The sequence below is a fragment of the Hyperoodon ampullatus genome (genome assembly GCF_949752795.1).
Source record: "Hyperoodon ampullatus genome assembly, chromosome: 14".
Lineage (NCBI taxonomy): Eukaryota > Metazoa > Chordata > Mammalia > Artiodactyla > Ziphiidae > Hyperoodon > Hyperoodon ampullatus.
Window position 1 is genome coordinate 66,231,945 of NC_136927.1, and position 18,675 is coordinate 66,250,619.

At 50.7% G+C, this 18,675-nt stretch overlaps 1 protein-coding gene across 1 annotated transcript in view; it reads right to left on the minus strand.

Annotated features, from left to right (window-relative positions):
• MTCL2 (microtubule crosslinking factor 2) overlaps positions 1 to 18,675 on the minus strand; it is a gene marked incomplete at both ends in the record, with an annotated part of 64,039 nt that overhangs the window by 2,301 nt on the left and 43,063 nt on the right. The window contains 8 exons of the mRNA XM_079720290.1: positions 1,284 to 2,634; positions 4,463 to 4,533; positions 5,508 to 5,579; positions 6,985 to 7,236; positions 8,807 to 8,974; positions 9,960 to 10,064; positions 15,501 to 15,731; positions 16,969 to 17,094. Of these exons, the coding sequence (XP_079576416.1) occupies positions 1,284 to 2,634; positions 4,463 to 4,533; positions 5,508 to 5,579; positions 6,985 to 7,236; positions 8,807 to 8,974; positions 9,960 to 10,064; positions 15,501 to 15,731; positions 16,969 to 17,094 (2,376 nt within the window). The remainder of the gene's footprint in view (positions 1 to 1,283; positions 2,635 to 4,462; positions 4,534 to 5,507; positions 5,580 to 6,984; positions 7,237 to 8,806; positions 8,975 to 9,959; positions 10,065 to 15,500; positions 15,732 to 16,968; positions 17,095 to 18,675) is intronic.

Genomic DNA, 18,675 nt, shown 5'->3' on the forward strand with positions numbered 1-18,675 from the left:
AGAAATTAAACAAAGTCTTTGGAAAGACAATTTAGCAACACTTATCAAATACCTTTAACAATTTACAGTCTTTTATTCTGGAATCCCACTTCTGCAACTCAAATGTAAGGAAATAATCTGCAGTATGGAAAAATGCTTTAGTGTCAAGATGTTCACCACAGCATTACGTATAATAGGGAAAAACTAGAAACCAGCTAAACATACAACACGTACAAATCACATGGGTCAATCCCAGCCCATGCCACCTCTCTGTGCCCCCACCTACAACCTTCCTTCACTCCGTGCACTGCAGACCATGATACCACCCCTGACCACGGCTGACTGGACCAAGGGGTTACACTGGACTCAAGTTACACTAGTCAGTTTCTTCCTGAAATGTGGAATGGGGACAGAGGGATTTGAGTCAGTCTCCCTTAGGTGCTGGAACTGGAAGATGTTATAAAAGCAGAGTAGGCAGAGCCCACCTGGACCATATTCCAATACAATAGAGACAGAGGGAGGAAGAGGACATCAGAGAAAATGAAGCTCAAGAGAGAGGAGAGGGAGACAGAGCAGCCACTGGGGCCTTTGGGTCCCTGCCCTTGGGTTCCATGAGATCCTCTGCAATTTCCCTTTCTGCAAAGCTAACTTACATGCGTTGTTTTACTAACATGCACATAATCCCTAACTAAATCTGAAATTGGTATCAGGAGTGGAGTGAGCAGCAAAACAGTCCCAGAGAAAATGGAAGCACTTAGGGATAGAGTCTTGGTGAGGGCAGTGGTGTGCTGGTACACGTTTAATGACTAGTTTCCCAGGAGTAAGAGGAGAAGCCCTGATTTGCAGCATTTCCAATTTTCACAGAGTAAATCCTCCCATGCAGCATTTCTAATTTTCATGGAGTAAATCCTCCCCTGGTGGCCGATCTCAAGGTACTAAGGTGACATCACTAAACACAGAGATGTACACGATTGGCTCTCATGAACCAAAGGAGCTGGCTCCCGCACACCACTGGGTAGCAGGAGGGCAGTGAGCATGCCTCCTCCCTGGAGGGGATGCCGGCAATCTCTGGGGTGTGATGGCAAAGCAGGTGGGTATGCCACCATGCTCACCAGTCTCTCGTATTCAGATGGTGTGTCCATCAGGTCTGCTGTTCCAGGTCTGGGGCCTTCCAACCCCCATCCCAGAGCAGCACAAGGACCTTTTGAAATACACAAACCACATGCCTGAGTTTGAAAACCAAGAACGGGACCTTATAAGCCAATCTCACCTCCCAAGAAAAAGGGCAGACCCCACCCACCTACCTCATTGGGAAGGACCGTGGCTCCATCTCCATCACGAGGGACCCCATCCTTCCCCACCTGGGGGAGCATGGAAAGCCTGGCCTCCTCGCTGCCGCCTGACTTGGCTGCCTTCTTGTTCAGGATCCTGGCCATGCCCTCCGGCTGGTGGTAACTGGCAGGGGAGATGGGCTCCAGCTTCTTGGTGCCCTCCTCCCCGGGTATGGACGTGGGGCTTGGCGCCCGGCCACACACGTTGCGGAAGAACTCCTGCACGATGCCATACTTGGGAGGCTCGGGCTTGGCCCGGGCCTCGGACACGCCCAGTTTCCAGACGGACTCGGTGCTCCCCGAGTGCTCCACCACGCTGAATAGGCTGGACAGCCCATCATTGATGTTCCTCAGCACGGGGCTGTCCCGCGTGGTGGTGGAGCGGGCCCAGGCCGAGCCGTTCTGCTTGCCCTGATGCAGGTTCCACAGGCTGCGGTCCTTGGCCCCGTCCAGCTTGGACACGGACCGCCTCTGGAGCTTGGGCGAGCCGTACTTGGGCGAGCAGCACGGCCGCTCGATGCGCGAGTGCACCTTGTCCAGGGAGGAGGAGATCTGCTTGCTGCGCACGGACACCAGCGAGGAGCCGCGGGGCGACCAGCTCTTGCCGTGCAGGCTGCTGCGGGGCGGGTCGGTCTGCAGGCCCACGCTGACCGTGCGGATGGTCTGCGTGCCCACGCTGGCCAGGCCCACCGTCTGGCTGGACGCGCTCTTCACCTTCCGCTCCAGCGAGCCCGAGCGCATGGCCTGGCGCACGCAGTTGGTGATCTCCTTCATGTCGTCGCTCATGTTCCCCGACATCTCAAAGTCGTGCAGGGCCGCCGGGAAGCCGGGCCCGGCCGCCGAGGGGCCACCCCCGGAGCCCCCGTCCAGGCGCTGCCGGGAGAAGTTGCAGAGCCAGCGGCTGTAGGAGCTTTCTGCCAGCCCGTCCTCCTCGGCCGACTCTTTGGGCTTGGCTGTGGTGAAGAGGAAGCCGGGCTCGATGATGATCTTGCCCTCCCTGTCATGGACCACGGGGACGCCCAGGCGCCGGGCCACCGGGGGGCTGTAGTAGACGCGGATGCCCGTCTTGTCGGGAGCCGTGTAGCTGCGCTGCATCTGCCTCCCCGCCGGCTCCTGGCAGCCCAGGGCACCCAGGCGGTTGCAGTCACGTGGTGAGAGCCCTGGCTGTTCCGGGGCAGCCTTCTCCGGGTCCACCGGCTGGGGGCCCACAAAGGCAAAGGCAGGGCTGTTGGGCAGCTTCTTGCCCCGGGCGGCTTCCCCTGCGAGGTAGGGGGAACAGTCCAGCAGACTTTCAAACTCTGACATGGAGGAAACAGATTTGGTCCTGGGAAGAGCAGAGGAGAAAGGGCAGAGTTAGTGGAAGATGCCTCATGCGGAGCAGGTACTCTGGTCTTCCTCCCTGGTCCGTGCACTTCGCGGGCAGGGGGCGGTGGGGCAGCGGGGAGACGGACCATGACGGTCCTGCTCACCTCTTGCGTTAGACGCTGTAGGTGCCCTGTCCCTCATCCCCTCCACACTCACACCTACACACGCAACACTGCATCTCTGAGCACCTGCCAGTCTCCACCGGAGGGCTTTTTTTCTGTCTGCAGGAGCACACTTGGCCTCCACCCACAGGAAGCTAGACATTCACACAGTTTATGGCCCTAGGCACAGCCCTCAACAAACAATGAGTGGGGTTTGGTGGCTTGGTCCAGCCTCCCTGTCCCCAAGGTGGGAGAACTCATGTTCTGCTCTGGCTCCCAGAGATCCTGTGAAGTTGAGCTCCAGTTGCCCACGTGTATCCTGGGTGATAACACCTCCTTTAGGGTGCCTTCCCTTCCCTGTCTCACTTCCAGGCTTTTCCTGGAATCCCCTCCCAAATATACCATTTGCACTTAAATCCTTGTCTCAAGGTTTACTTTTTTTTTTTTTTTTTTTGCGGTACGTGGGCCTCTCGCTGTTGTGGCCCCTCCCGCTGCGGAGCACAGGCTCCGGACGCGCAGGCTCAGCGGCCATGGCTCAAGGGCCCAGCCGCTCCACGGCATGTGGGATCTTCCCAGACCGGGGCACGAACCCACGTCCCCTGCATCAGCAGGCGGGCTCTCAACCACTGCGCCACCAGGGAAGCCCCCCAAGGTTTACTTTTGAGGGAACCCAATCTAGGACGCCATTTAATCTCCAGCCCAGACCTGGCACATGTGCTGCCTGATGACTGTAAGTGCCAGGCATACGTGACAACATTGCACACGTCAGACCATTCAGTCCTCCAACAACTCTAGGGGGCAGTTCCTGTTATCCCAGTAGGCAGAAATGGGAAGTCTAGCCCAAGGGCACAGAGCTAGAAATAATAGTGCTGGAATTCAAATCCCACACTATGACTCCAGAGCCACCCTCCTATCCTGGGGCCCACCTGGTTTCATGCTACTCGCACGGCCCCTGGGAGGTTCTGTTACCCTGAATCTTTTCATAATGGTTTCCCAATGGTGGAGACATGGTCCTGAAAGCGCTAGGGGTTTTCCTGGCTATAGCACAGGGCTGGGCCCAGAGGATGCTGCTCACTAGTCCCAGGAATAGATGTCCAGCTGGACTCTCCCAACTCCAGAGACAGGAAGAACCCCAAGAGGAGCTAAACAGTTTCTTTCCCAGCTAGGATATTCTGGGGCCCCAGTTTTCCACGCCCAGAATCAAAAAAAGCACAGGCTACAATTGCCATCACCCAAACTTTCCCAGCTCCTAAGTGGCTTGGGTTCCATAAAAACCATATCCCAGGGGACTTCCCTGGTGGTCCAGTGGTTAAGACTTCACCTTCCAATGCAGGGGGTGCAGGTTCGATCCCTGGTAGAGGAGCTAAGATCCCACATGCCTCCGGGCCAAAAAACCAAAACATAAAACAGAAGCACTATTGTAACACTATTGTAACAAAAAGCACTATTGTAACAAATTCAATAAAGACTAAAAAAATGGTCCACATCAAAAAAAAAAAATCTTTAGAAACCATATCCCAATGTTCTCCCAATTCAGCTGAGGTGCAGTGGTGGGTGCGCAGGGCAGAGGAAGAGAAGAGAGGCGAAGGGGCAGGGCAGCCTGCAGGGTGGGGCTGGGGGGCGGGGCTGGGGGGCAGAGCAGGGGGAGGGGCTGCAGAGTGGAGCATGGGGAGGGGCTGCTAGCACCTCTTTAAGCCGGTTCCCCCAAGCTCAGCTTCAGAAGCAGCCTCCTTGCTGTGGATCTTCTCACTGTGTGTCTGCCATAGAAGAGAGACAGGAAAGGGTCAGTCTGGCCACTAGCACACAGAGGGAAGGTAACAGGGGGTCAGTGTGGGAGCTGGCCCCAAGCCCCACGCATGAGTCTCCTTTTGTAGAGCAGGAGTGATGTCAGCACTGATCTAGAATGCTCATTGGTCAGTTTCTGGCTACAGTGCACCCACCTCCTCTCCACACACACATAGGTATGTGATCCAGGCATGGCCAATCAGTGGTCCAAGAGGGAACCCAAGGAAAGAGACTCTATTTAGAACTTATTCTGAATGTAGTTGCAGCAACAAAGCACCCAGTAGTCGCTGCTCAGCTGAAGGTGAAAGCAGTGATCTAAGGTCCTGCTTGGGGTTTGCCCCACCCTGGTTCAGAGACCTGCACCAGTTTTCTGACCCTGCATCACCAGTCCTCTTGAGCCCCTAATGAAATCCGCTCCTGCTTCAGTTCCCCAGAATTGGCTTTTATTGCTTCCTCAGGCTATCATGAGCAAGGGCCCATATGTTCACTGTTTGGTTACTCAGTGTGTGGCTATATGGACAGTGCACCTGAGGCTTAGAAGCAAACTTCACTGATGGATCTCCACAACCAGGGCTGGGCTAAGGCAGAGAATGTGATTCTCATTTTACCAATGAGGCAACTGGGGCCCAGAGAGGGAGATTGACTTGCCCAGGATCACACAGCTCTTTGGAGGCTCTGCTTTTGAGAAAGGCACAACTGAAACACAGAGAAACACCTAGTCTAGCCTTTGTCCCAGGCATGGAAGGATGGAGCTAACAGGGGGCTCTTTACAGGTCTCAAGGCTGGAACCATGAAGTAGAGACCTCAGGATTGAGGAGCCCAAGGGGGTGAGGGTGTGTGACCTGTGGGACAGGATTAGCATCCTCCCTGTTACATTCCCCACACGTGAGAGACTTTCCAGTGTAGCCAGGAGCACAGCACATGGGTGGCCTGCCACCCCACTCACCTCTTTCCAGCTGTTATCCTGCTTCTCCAGATCCGAGTGCTTCAGGACCCAAGGGTCAGCAGCCTTCTGCAGCTGGGCAAGAGTAAAGAAGATGGTCATGTGCAGGCTAAGATGGTGAGCAGGGCCCTATTCTGTGCAGGGCCATTCCCCAGGCTCCACTCTGCAGCCCAGATGACCCAGGTCGTGGACTCAGAGCCACCTTCCCAGTGGGCAGCAGCTCTGAACCAACCGAGTGGGTTTGACAAATGATCATGAAACCAACCACTTACAGGCATCCTTATAAGTGTAATATATCAAGCACGGTAATAGTTGTTATTACCATGTTAATTCATGCTACAACGCCTGCAACAGCTATGTTAGCCAAGCAGCAGCTGAATGACATCAAAGTGGTATCTCCACCTAGGTATGCGAAGCAGCAATTAAACTGAATGAGAGTGGCCTCTGCATTCTGTCATGAACAGCTCTCTATGAAAGAGGCAAAGTGTAAATAATATGTATATTAGGATTCAATTAATGATTTTAAAAAATCTCTGAATGTAAATTTTTTTTTTATTTTTTAAAGGGCTTCAAATGCTTGGCTTTTATTTAATTATTTTATTTATTTATTTATTTATTTATTTTTGGCTGTGTTGGGTCTTCATTTCTGTGCGAGGGCTTTCTCTAGTTGTGGCAAGCGGGGGCCACTCTTCATCGTGGTGCATGGGCCTCTCACTATCGCGGTCTCTCTTGTTGCGGAGCACAGGCTCCAGACGCGCAGGCTCAGTAATTGTGGCTCACGGGCCTAGTTGCTCCACGGCATGTGGGATCCTCCCAGACCAGGGCTCGAACCCGTGTCCCCTGCATTAGCAGGCAGATTCTCAACCACTGCGCCACCAGGGAAGCCCTGAATGTAAATTTAAACAGCAAGATAGGGAGGGAGTGGGTTGGAGTATGCTTTTGTAATATTTGAGTCTTATATAAAGATGAGTCCTGACTTATACAACTGAAATAAAAAATAAATAAAGGAAAACGTCACAGTGGAGCATAGCAGCTTGATAAGCTAGGTGCATGTTAACTGTAGTGGGGCTGTAATGGTCAATGATTGTTTTTCCTATTTCCCCCTTTTGGTCAGAGGACTCTAATTTTCATGGGAAACCTCTTGGTTCCGAGGTTTTGGCAGGTTCTAGGTGTGGGCACGTGACTCATACCTGGCAGATCACAGCCTTGTGGAAAAGGAAAACTCTCTTTCCATTGAAACTGCTAAGCTGTGAGGATATGAATACAACACTAACAGAGGCCATATTTGAGAACGGCTTGCTTCAGAATAAAACACAGAGGAAAGCAAGCCTGTGAGACTGGCAGAGAGGAAGACCTGGTCCCTACTGCAGTCTCTGAGCATACAGATCCATCTCTACCTGAAGGAGTCTTCCCCCTGGTCTGTGCCTATAGCAACTTCCCCCTTGTGGCTTAAGCCATCTTGGGCTGGGACAGACCTCACCTGGCTCAGGCGATTCTGCAGCTCCTTTACCTGCTGCTCCACCTGCTGCTTCTCACCCTGAAGCCGCTCCACCAGCTGCAGCTTCTCCTGGCCCCAGTTGTGCTCACTGATCTGCAGCTGCCGTGTCAGCTCCATGACTGCACTGTAGGACTCAGCCAGGAGGTGCTGCTGTTCCTCCCGTTCCCTCTGCAGGGCTGCCTTCCAGTCGGGCCCTATCCGATCTCCAGCCCCCTTCCCAGCCTTCAGCTCCATCTGCGGAAAGAAGAGTAACCTGGGTGGCTGGCACCAGGAGGACCCTCCTCTCTGCCCTCCCTCGTCCCTCCCCGGGCACCAGCAGGGGGCAGGGGGAGGGTGCTCTCCTCAGAGGACCCCTCACCCAGGAACCTCCACTGACCTCCTCAGTTAGAGCTAAACTTTTCTCACAGTCAAGGCTTGTGTAGCACAGCTTCTACACACCAAGCTCCGTGCTAAGGGCTTTTCGGGCATTATCTGTGCCCTCAAGAAACCTCAGCACGATAACCACCACTGTCGATATTTTACAGAGGAGGAAGAGGTTCACAGAGGTTATTCGTCCCTGGTCACATAGCTACAGAATGGCAGAGGTTCCTAGTTATTGCTTCTCATGATATTTCATCAACACTTACCCATGTTTACCAGGGTTTACGGTTAGGGGGGGACATGCACAGTCACATAAAGAATGTGGGCAGGAATCACCTGAGCATGATGGCTGTCTTGGCCCAAATCTTGGGGGGCAGGAGGGAAACGTGCAATCTCTAGAATCAATGTACCCCACACCCCCAAGCTGTGGTCAGATTCCCATGGCGGGAGGGACACCTGGAATGCCTGGGGTTGGGGGGGCAGTGGCAGCAGGGGACACTGTGGAAGGTGCAGGTGGGGCGGGAGCTGTGAGATCAGCAGGGAGGGTTGGGAGGAGAGAACGGTGGCGCCAGGAAGCCAGACGTCTGAGAACTGGGAAGAAGGTGGGACCACGGTCATGAGGAGCCAGCAGGGCAGAGGTTTGGGGAGTGAGGGTCAGGTCTGCCACTGGCTAGCTGGGTGACCTTGGGAAAGAAGCTTAACTCCTCTGTGCCTGTTTTGTCACTTGCCCAACAAAGATAATCAGGGTACCCACCTCTGAGGGGCTCGTGATGCCTGGGAAGGCAGACTGCAGCAGGGGCAGCAGGGAGGAAGCTGGGCCCCGCAGAGTTCTGGCGTGGGGTAGGGGTTGGGGTGCTGAGAACATTCTTTCTGAGTGGGAGGAAGCCCATCCCCTCACTTCTCAGGCCAGAGTGGGGGGCAGCACCTTGCCTCCAGGCACACAGCAAAGACCAAATATCCAGGACTCCTGGTTAAGGCTCCTTTGATCATCTGAGTTGTAGGGAGGGGAGCCCCCCAGTTTGGGTGGAGGGAGCAAAACAGAGTCAGGTAGCAGGGGCTTAAGGGGATCCTTATGAGGACAGCAGGCAGCAGAAGTCTGTGTGTGAGGATGAAGGATGTCACCAGGTGCAGACAGGCATTTAAGTGTTCCGGCCTCACCTGTGAGCTCATGGTGCGGCAGAGGCGCCTGTGATGTCCCCATGGCTCCTTTGCCAGTCCCTCACCTGCCTTCCCTAGCCCAGGGACCTTCAGTTCCCACTGTTTCTGGTACCCTTGCTGTGTGACTCTAGAAAGTGTCTTGCCCTCTCTGGGCCACAAGGTAAGTGAAGGGGTTCCTATGCTTCTAGGAACATGGCTTGGGCATCCTCCTCCCCAGTCTGACAGCTGAGGCCTTCGCAGAGAGGGGAACAAGGAGGGGGATGTCTCTGACAGGTGGGAGACTCACCAGGGCAGTATGGCTCTTGAGCTCTGCCCGCTCTGTCTCCCAGGTGGCCTTGGCCTTGGCAAACTGTTGCTGAAGCTCAGTCAGACCACGGCGTTCATCCCGAAGCAGCCAGCATAGCTCCTTCAGCGTCACCTTCATGTCGGCCAGTGTCTTGATGTACTCATTGGGCTGAAGATGGGGGCAAGGCCTGGGTCAGGAGCTTTCAGAGCGGCAAGGAGGAGAGGCTGGGCTGGGAACTCATCCAGAGTCCAGCCTGGGACTCTACCAGGCCTCAGGCAAGTCCCACGACCTCTTCGGGTCATCTCCCCGTAAAACAGGCATAACAAGCCCAGCCCTGGCCACCTCTTAGACTGACACATGCCCCAGTCTCACAAAAACACAAAATTCTGTAGTTACAGCAATTATTCAACCTAATCTGAGCTGGGCCCTGGCTTCTCTGAGGCTCTGCAGCATCTAGGCCTCCGTCTTTCTCCTTGCCCAAGATCTGCCTTCTCTGACCCACCATAGGCCAGATGGGGAGTCTGAACCACGGAAGCTCCCCGACTGCCCGACTTGGGCCCAGTCTTCTCTCCTGGGCCCATGACCTGTTTCCCACCTGTAACCCAGCTTACTGTGGGTGCCCCTGGGAGCCTGACCCTACTGCTCTATACTACCCCGTGGCTTGATTTGATGGTTCCTGATCCTCGGCCACAAGGTCCTTCTTCATACAACTCACTCTAGCCTGATGTCCTTACCCCCACTATGCACATCCCAAGCTGCAGCCAGACTCAGAATACCTTGCCACATCTCAGTATATACAGTTCTCTTGGTACAGAATGGCCTTTTCCCTATTCTCTATTAGGCAAGCTCCTATTCATCCTTCGAAACCCACCACCTATGACTCCTTCTCTGTAAACCATCCTCTATACTCCAAACAGAATTAACTGCTCTCTCACCTGAGACCCCACAGTCCATCATCTGACCCTCTGTCACTGCCCTGGGGTGACTTACATACCCCATAGCACTGAGCATCTGGGGCCAGTGACCACGCAATAACCCTCTGCTGCTCCAGTGCCTGGTGTAGGACTGGGGTCAGAAAGCAGCAAGATGTGATCACTAAACAGACAAAGGAACAAATGGACAGGACAGGACTGGAAATGGGCTGAGAACGCACCGTGTTTTGGGTCCAGCTGTCCCCCATGCAGGTCTTGTTATCAGAATGCTGGGCGTTTAATTCCTCTTCCTCCATTAGCAGGTACAGCTCCTTCATGCTATTTACCTGTTTTTTTAAAAACCACACTCAGTAGCGGGTAGGAGGGCATCATGCCTGGGGGTCTGACCCTCAGGGGGAGGGGATACAGGCTAGTGGCCCAGATAGAAAGTGGGCTGCACAGCCAGGCAGGAATAAAGAAAGGGGGTTTATGGACCAAAAGTACCCCAGCTGGGCACTGACTTCCCAGATTTTAACTTTGAGCCCTGGGCACCATCCAGGTCAAGGAGCACAGCTGGAGAGTCAGACCCTTCCTCCCCCCACACCATCTCTTCTGCCCCAAGGACCATGAGGCATCCCTGAGAGCTACTCAGAAATAGCTATGCTGTCAAGGTAGGCACTGTGGTTGGAATAAAGGGCCACAAGGCACCCTCATAATTATAGATAAGGGCAACCAGAGGCTTGGGTGGGCAGAAGGGACCCTTCCTGGGAGCGGAGGGGTTTGCTGCTGATGGATTCTGGGCAGGAGTCCAGAGCCAGCCCAGGAGACCAGGGTCTAGTTTATGACGGGAGTGAAGCAGAAGAAGTGGGTGCTCATTCACTATTCATTTCATTCGTTCATTCATTCATTTGACAAATATTTATTGAACACCTACCACGCACCAGGCCCTGTGTTCAGAGCTGGGAATACATCAGTGAGCAAGACAGACAGAAGCCCTGGTCCCCTTGAGCTTCCATTCCAGTAGCAGGAAAACAAACAAATATGTGAAATATTGATACATGAAACATCATTAAATATATGGAATGTTCCATAATAATAAGTGCTATGGAGAAAAAGAGAGCTGGGAAAGGAGCTAGGATGTGCTGCACTGGGTGGTCAAGGAAGGCCTTAGAGAGAAGGTGGTATTTGGGCAAAATCCTGAAGGAGGTAAAAAAATAAGCCATGTGAATATGTGCAGGTTGAGAATTCCAGGTTAAGGTCACAGCAAATGCAAAGGCCCTGAGATGGGAACACATCTATCTGAGGAAGAGCAAGAGAGCCAGGGAGGAAGTGAGAGGTACGGGGACCAAGGCTGGTTGAACAGGCTTTGTAGGGGCTTCGGCTTCTGCTCTGGGTGACATGGGAGCCAGGGGAGGATTGTGCTGAGGAGTGACATTGGCCTGACTTTCAGTTTTACGAGATCACTCTAGCTGCTGTGTTGAGATACTTTATAGGGTAGCAACAGAGCTCCATACTGCACAACACCAGGGGGCACCATCCACGTGGAGTACACGCGGCCTGGTACGTCCCTGCTTTGAATAGAAGATGCTCAGTGGAAGGGTACAAGGGCAGAGGCAGGGGGACCAGTTAGGAGGCTACGGTGATAATCCAGGCAAGAAGTGGTGATGGCTCAGATGGGGGTGGTGAGGGGGTAGGCAGTGCAGCTGGGTCAGATTCTGTAGATTCTAGATAGATTCGCAGTGTGCAAGAAAGGCCATGTAAGCCAAGTGCCTGGACAAGCTCCCCAAGGAGGCAGGTGAAGGTCAAGGAGAGACGCGGCCTGAGGGCTGAGCCCTCGGGACTGTTGACGTTAAGGGGTCAGTTCAGGGAGAAAAGGAGGGTCCAGCCAAGGAGACTGAGAAGGAGCAACCAGTGAGGTGGAAGGAAAACCAAGAGAGTGCAGTGAAATCAAATGAAGAAGGGTTTCTGGGGTTCAGGGAAGGCACTGAGGCTAGAAATATGTGGGGTGGAGGAGGGCCTGTGTGAATAAATACCCAGTTCCCTCCCTGGTCACCAGTATCGAAACATACTGACTTTTGATTATCTGTATACACAGGTGCACAATTCTTTCTCTGAAATTCTTTGGGCCAGGTGCCCTTGGAATTCAGAAGTAATCGGGATTTAGAAAGATAATATGGTACCTACACTGTATATTATAAAACAGCCCTGTCTGGTGAGATAGCCTATGCTCGTGGACACCAATATTTCCCCTTCAAACATGTGAGTCCTAACAGGAAACGGGGTAAATAAAGGTTTTGCTGCCAAATGAACGTCAGGTCAATTTTTTCCAACTGAGTTAGACCCAACAAAACACAGTTCTCAGAGCTTCTGGATTTCAGAATTGAGGACAAAGAATCAAAGATCTTTATCTGCAGTAGAATGGGGATAATAATTGTTTCCACATCATAGGGTATGTGTAAAAGTGAAATGCAATTATCCAAATAGAGCATTTAACACAGTGCCCAGGACACTATAAATACTCAATATATGAGGTTATCATTCATATATATAGTTTTAATTCTACATGTGTGGACACATTCTTTAAAAGTATGAATGTACATCAAGTTTGTAATTTATATGGTTATCTGTATTTTTTTTTTTTTTTTTTTTTTTTTTTTTTTTTTTTTGCGATAGGCGGGCCTCTCACTGTTGTGGCCTCTCCCCTTGCGGAGCACAGGCTCCGGAGCACAGGCCCAGCGGCCATGGCTCACGGGCCCAGCCGCTCCGCGGCATGTGGGATCTTCCCAGACCGGGGCACGAACCCGTGTCCCCTGCATCGGCAGGCGGACTCTCAACCACTGCGCCACCAGGGAAGCCCGGTTATCTGTATTTTATTATGTACTTGTTTATATGTATTTTATACACATGGGCTTTATATCATATCTATTTTTTACAATGTGGGTGGTTATGTTTCTTATCATGTCTATCTCAGTAAGTATGTATATTTCTATTTATTATAGGCATGTATATTATTTTATTTTCTATGGTTACACCTTATTTTTTTCCTAAAGTAAGTTTCTGTTTCTCTCTGTTATCCCAGTACATTGAAATGGCTAGAAAGATTTTCACCAAATATGGAGAGTTTGCCTGAGACAACCTGATTTAAAATCAGGCTACGTGGCCTGAAGGCAATTCATTTTTTTTGGTGGAGGGGGAAACATCTTCCCTAGCAGCCAAAAGTGGGCTTCAGCTATGGAAAACAGTATAGAAGTTTCCCCCAAAATTAAAAATAGATCTCCCATACGATCTAGCAATCCCACTTGTGGGTATATATCCAAAGAAAATGAAATCTGGATCTCTCTACGTTCACTGTGGCATTATTCACAGTAGCCAAGATATGGAAACAACCTAAGTGTGTGTCTATGAATGAACGGGTAAAGAAAAAGTGATATATACATACAAGGAAATATTATTCAGCCTTAAAAAAGAAGGAAATCATGCCATTTGCGACAACATGGACATGGATGAACCTGGAAGACATTATGCTAAGCAAAATAAGCCAGAGACAGAAAGAGAAATACTACAAGATCTCACTTATATGTGGAATCTAATGAAGTCAAACTCATACAAGCAGAGAGTAGAATAGTGGTTGCCAGGGCAGGCGGAGGGGGGAATAAGGAGTGAATGGGTAAGAGTTTCAGTTTTACAAGATGAAGAGTTCTGGAGATGCACAGTGGTGATGGTTACCCAACAATGTGAATGTACTTAATGCCAGTGAACTGTAAAGTTAAAAATGGTTAAAATGGTAAAATTTGTTATGTATGATACATTTTACTATAATACAAAAAAATAAATTTAAAAAAGTTATTAAAAAAAAACAAACTGGGCTTCATCCAGAGGCTTGTGTGGGACTTCCAAACAGGAGGGACAGTCCTAAAGCAGACAGTGGCTTCAAATAGGAGTCCCCAGGTGTCACAAAGAGTGATGCTCGAGGGGCAGCCATGCTGGGCTTTCCAGGTGCTTCTCATAGGGGTGCTTCCATGTCAGACATTCCTGGGAGAGGGCAGCAGGGAATGTGTTCATCTGAAGATGGTCAGCAACTCTCTCTAGAGGCCCTTGGGGAGGAGGCGGGTGGCCTATGAGCCCCACTGGGGGTGGGGGAAGAAACTCCTGCTACAGATTCAGGTCCAACCACCATCCCCTGCTCCTGGGATTCAGGCTACTCTGGGGGACCCCTGACAGGGGTACATGGGGACTGCCACTGGTCCCCATTGGCTCTGGAATGAGTAGCTTGAACCGGAGAAGGGCCAAGCCTGGGCTAGGGCAGAGGTACCTGTACCTAAAAGGCCAAGGCCAAGGTGAGCAGTGCCAACTCAGGTGGGTGTGACTGAGGTATGACGTCCTTACATGCCCCCTTCTCCTAGCAATGTCAGCGTGCTGATCGTGACAGGAGGAACGAGATTTGAGGACAAAGGGTCCTGCACAGGCTGAGGGACAAATGGGCCACGTGAGTCCTTCCCAAGCTTCACACATTCCCAAAGCCCCACTCGTCATGTTTCCTGCCACACCCAAATACTACCCGTACTATCAGTAATGCTTTTAAGTCAACCTACTCTTTCTAGTTAAATAAACATATCTAAAAAAGGAAGTTGACATTACTAAAAATGGAAGGCCAGTGTCCACTATCATTGTCAAAGGTAACATTAAAAATAAAATAGGTATGGGTTTCCTTGGTGGCGCAGTGGTTGAGAATCTGCCTGCTAGTGCAGGGGACACGGGTTCGAGCCCTGGTCTGGGAGGATCCCACATGTCGTGGAGCAACTAGGCCCGTGAGCCACAACTACTGAGCCTGTGCGTCTGGAGCCTGTGCTCCCCAACAAGAGAGGCCGCGACAGTGAGAGGCCCGCCCACCGCGATGAAGAGTGGCCCCCACTTGCCACAACTAGAGAAAGCCCTCGCACAGAAATGAAGACCCAACACAGCAAAAATAAAAAAATAAATAAAAAAAGAATAAGGTCTTTAAAAAAAAAGAAAGGTATATTCATAAGTGAAAAATAAGCAGCAATAAGGAATCAATTATTTTTATAGGTAAAATGTGGATGAATCTCAAAGAATTATATTAAGCAAAAGCCAGACACAAAAGACTACACGCACTTGTATGAAGTTCTAGAATAGGCAAGATTAATCCATGGTGTAAGAAGTCAGAATAGTGCTGACTGCTGGGGTGGGCACATCCCCTGTGGCACCCGGGAGCCTTCTGGAGCGCTGGAAATGTGCTCATTGTGATCTGGGTGATGCTATACTATGTATCTGAAGGGTGTGTACTATAAAACTTCATCAGCTGTACACTTAAGATGTGTGCACCTTACTGTATATAAATTGTACCTTAAAAGAGTAAAAAATATTAACATGTACTATATTTGCACATAATGCAAAAACAACGAAACCAGATCATTAAACGCATCTATATCCTATTGCCAGCTCAAGGCTCAGGTTTGTTAAAGAGGGAAACCAACAAATACCAGAGAAGTGTTAAAGACCTACTGGCCCCCCAAGCAGATTTCTTCCTGGCAAGGCCGGGACAGAGTCTGTCGTCCTCACCACGGTCTCCCTGGCATCTGCCACAGCACTCAGTAAAGAGCTGGTTCTCAACAAACCGATGCTGAATGAATGAATGAATGAATGCAAGGGTGGAAGCTGCAAGCTGATGCCTCGTACCTGAGCCCCAGGGCTATGTCCCTCCTGTCCTCTCTCCTCTACTCCACCCCACCCCAGTCCCAGTCCCAGTCCCAGGGGGACCATACCTCAAGGAAGTCATCTCCCTCGCTGGGCAAAACCTTGCCCTGCCGCCAGCGCTTGAGGAACCACCTGAGCTTCATGAACAGCAGGAGGAAGTTGTGCTTGAACTGCTGGGACTCCTGAACCAACATGTTCTTCTCCTGGCTCCAGAATTTCTGCTCCAGCCTCCGCTGCAGGCTCAGACTCTGCAGCTCAAACTCCCGCCGCAGGAGTGCCCTCTGCTGGTCCTCCTTCAGCTGCAAGGGGGACAAGAGTGTGAGCTACCCCAGCTGTCTAGGGGACCCTAACTCACCCCATTCCAGGCCTCACACAAGGGCCGAGAGGAAATTTCAGGTGGTGCCCGGTGGTGACCCCGGAAGGGGATTCCACCACTAGCAGTTCATTGTGTTGAAATAAACAGTTTCCTCTGCTACTCCAGGGGAGAGAGACTCATAAAAACAGCAGCAATCACAGTAACAATCAGTGAAAGAGCTGGGTTCTGAATCCGGCTCTGTCTGATGGTAAAAACCATGACATCATCTAATGAGCCCATACCAGGAACCAATGTTTCACGTGAACTCTCACATTCACTGGGGCACCTGGGAGGGTGAGCAGTGATGGCAGGGAGGGGTGACCCACATGCAGAGCAAAGGGCATTCTTGGGGTGAGGAAGGCTGACAGCATTAATACCCTAGTAAGCAACGCAGTGTAATGGCTCAGAGGGAGCCAATAACCTGGATTAGAATCCCAGCCCCAAGGACTTCCCTGGTGGTCCAGTGGGTAAGACTCCACGCTCCCAATGCAGGGGGCCCCAGGTTCGATCCCTGGTCAGGGAACTAGACCCCGCATGCATGCCACAACCAAGAGTTTGCATGCAGCAACTAAGGATCCTGCATGCCGCACTGAAGATCTTGCGTGTTGCAACTAAGACCCGGCGCAGCCAAAGAAATAAAATAAATAATAAAAAAATATTAAAAACAAACAAACAAAAAGAATCCCAGCCCCACCTTGCCCTGCAAGTGCAACCCTGGGCAAAGCACTTCAGCACTCTGGGCATCAGTTTCCCCACCTGTAAAATGGGGACACACTTCACAGGGGAAAACATGAGGATTAAAGGACATGATGTGTGGCAAGTGCCCTGACATAGAGTAAGAGCTTAATAAATGCTTTCTACTAGCAGAAATACCATCTTGATTACCAGCCAGGCCTACGGCCTTTCTAATACAGATTTTCAACTCTGACGGGGCAATATTTCATAGATGGGAAACTGAAGCACAGAGAGGAGACAGAATGGGCCTGAGGTCACACAGACAGTCAACGACAAGCCCAGGATTCCAGCCCGGCACAGCTAATGCATAAGCACCAGTGCAGCACGGGGCGAGAAGACACAGGTTTCCCCTGACATTCCTGCCTCTGAAGACCCATGGACCGCTAAGGTTTGGTTCAGGGAAGACAGGCTGCAGTAGGTGCAGGACAGCGCTGGGCACCACCCACCTGCACCATTTTCTGGTTGAAGTTTTCAGCCTCCTCCTTCCGCAGCTGCCGCTCCTGGGAGAGCTGCTCTTGCAGGCCCCGGAGGCTGTCATGTGCTTCGGCCAGCACCAGCTGCAGCTCCTTGATCTGGGGTCGAGATGAGGGACACAGATAAGGAGGAGGGAGAGAGCAGGAGGAGGACAGAAGCTGCAGTCAAAGGACGAGAGTCGTAGGAGAGCAATTGCAGTAAGTCAGGCCCAAGCTGTTCTTCCAGTATAAACCTGGCACGGCAGCTGTCCCTACCTCTGTGGGTTGTCATGACGATGAAATGAAACAGTGCACATCAAACCTAGCTATTGTTATAATTTTAGCTTGATAATTTCGTGCAGAAATTTATTTGTAGAAAATAAATACTATGAAAACTCAGTTGAATTCACAAAGATGTTCGTCTCGTTTATAATTGCAGTAATTTACAAACAACACAGATAAGTTGGGGATCAACCATATGTGTTTAATGGGTCTATACTTATGTTAAAATCCATACAACTGCACACTTAAGGATAGCGCCCTTGGGAATTCTCCGGTGGTCCAGGGGTTAGGACTCCACACTTTCACTGCCGAGGGTGAGGGTTCGATCCCTGGTCGGGGAACTAAGATTCTGCAAGCTGAGTGGCATGACCAAAAATAAAATTAAATTTAAAAAAAAAGGATAGTGCCCTTTATTATATGTATATTATTATGTTATACTTCAATAAAAAGTTAAAAATATATATACTCAATAGAAAAACATGAAGGACATGGACACACACAAACTAAATGTTCACAGTGGTTAATTATGTGATAATCTTGTGATCTTGACTTTCTTCTTTATGTCCTTATGCAATGCTGCTTAGGGACTTTATTATAGTTATTTGTTGTTTATAATGACTATATAATAAAACCTTACAAAAAAGACAATAAAACTCTACCTTTGGTGTGGGGAGGGGTGGGGGGATTGGGTTTATAAGGATTTGTAGCTAAACAAGCAAAAAAAATCTATTTTGTTAGAAGTCAGGATGGTGACTAGATGGGGAGTAGAAGGGAAGCTTCCAGGGCCAGGTCATGCTCTGTTCATTGATTTGCTTGCTGAGTACACAGTAGTGTTCAGTTTATGAAAATTATTTGAGCTGTACACTTACAATATGAGTGCTTTACTGCATGTATGTTATACTTCACTTAAGATGTCTAGAAGTATTTCTACTAATAAAGGGAAATTTTTATGCTGTCATGTTAAGCAGGAAAACAAAAAAGGGAAATGTCAGCTCCAACACCTACATAAAAGGTTTCCAGGTATGGCAAGATGTCCCTCTGTGAAAAAACCAAACACTCGTTATCTGGCCAATAATGTAAAAATTTGGCACTGGAAGGCACTCTGGCTTGAGGTATGTCCTGTATGCCTGTTTTTGTTTTTAATATTTATTTGGCTGCGTCAGGTCTTAGTTGAGGCACACAGAATCTTTTGTTGCGGTGCATGGGCTTCTCTCTAGTTGTGGCGCATGGGCTCCAGAGCACATGGGCTCAGTAGTTGCAGCACATGGGCTCTCTAGCTGTGGCGTGCGGGCTCAGTAGTTGCAGCATGCAGGCTCAGTTGTCCCGAGGCATGTGGGATCTTAGTTCCCCGATCAGGGATCGAACCCGTGTCCCCTGCATTGGAAGGCAGATTCTCAACCACTGGACCACCAGGGAAGT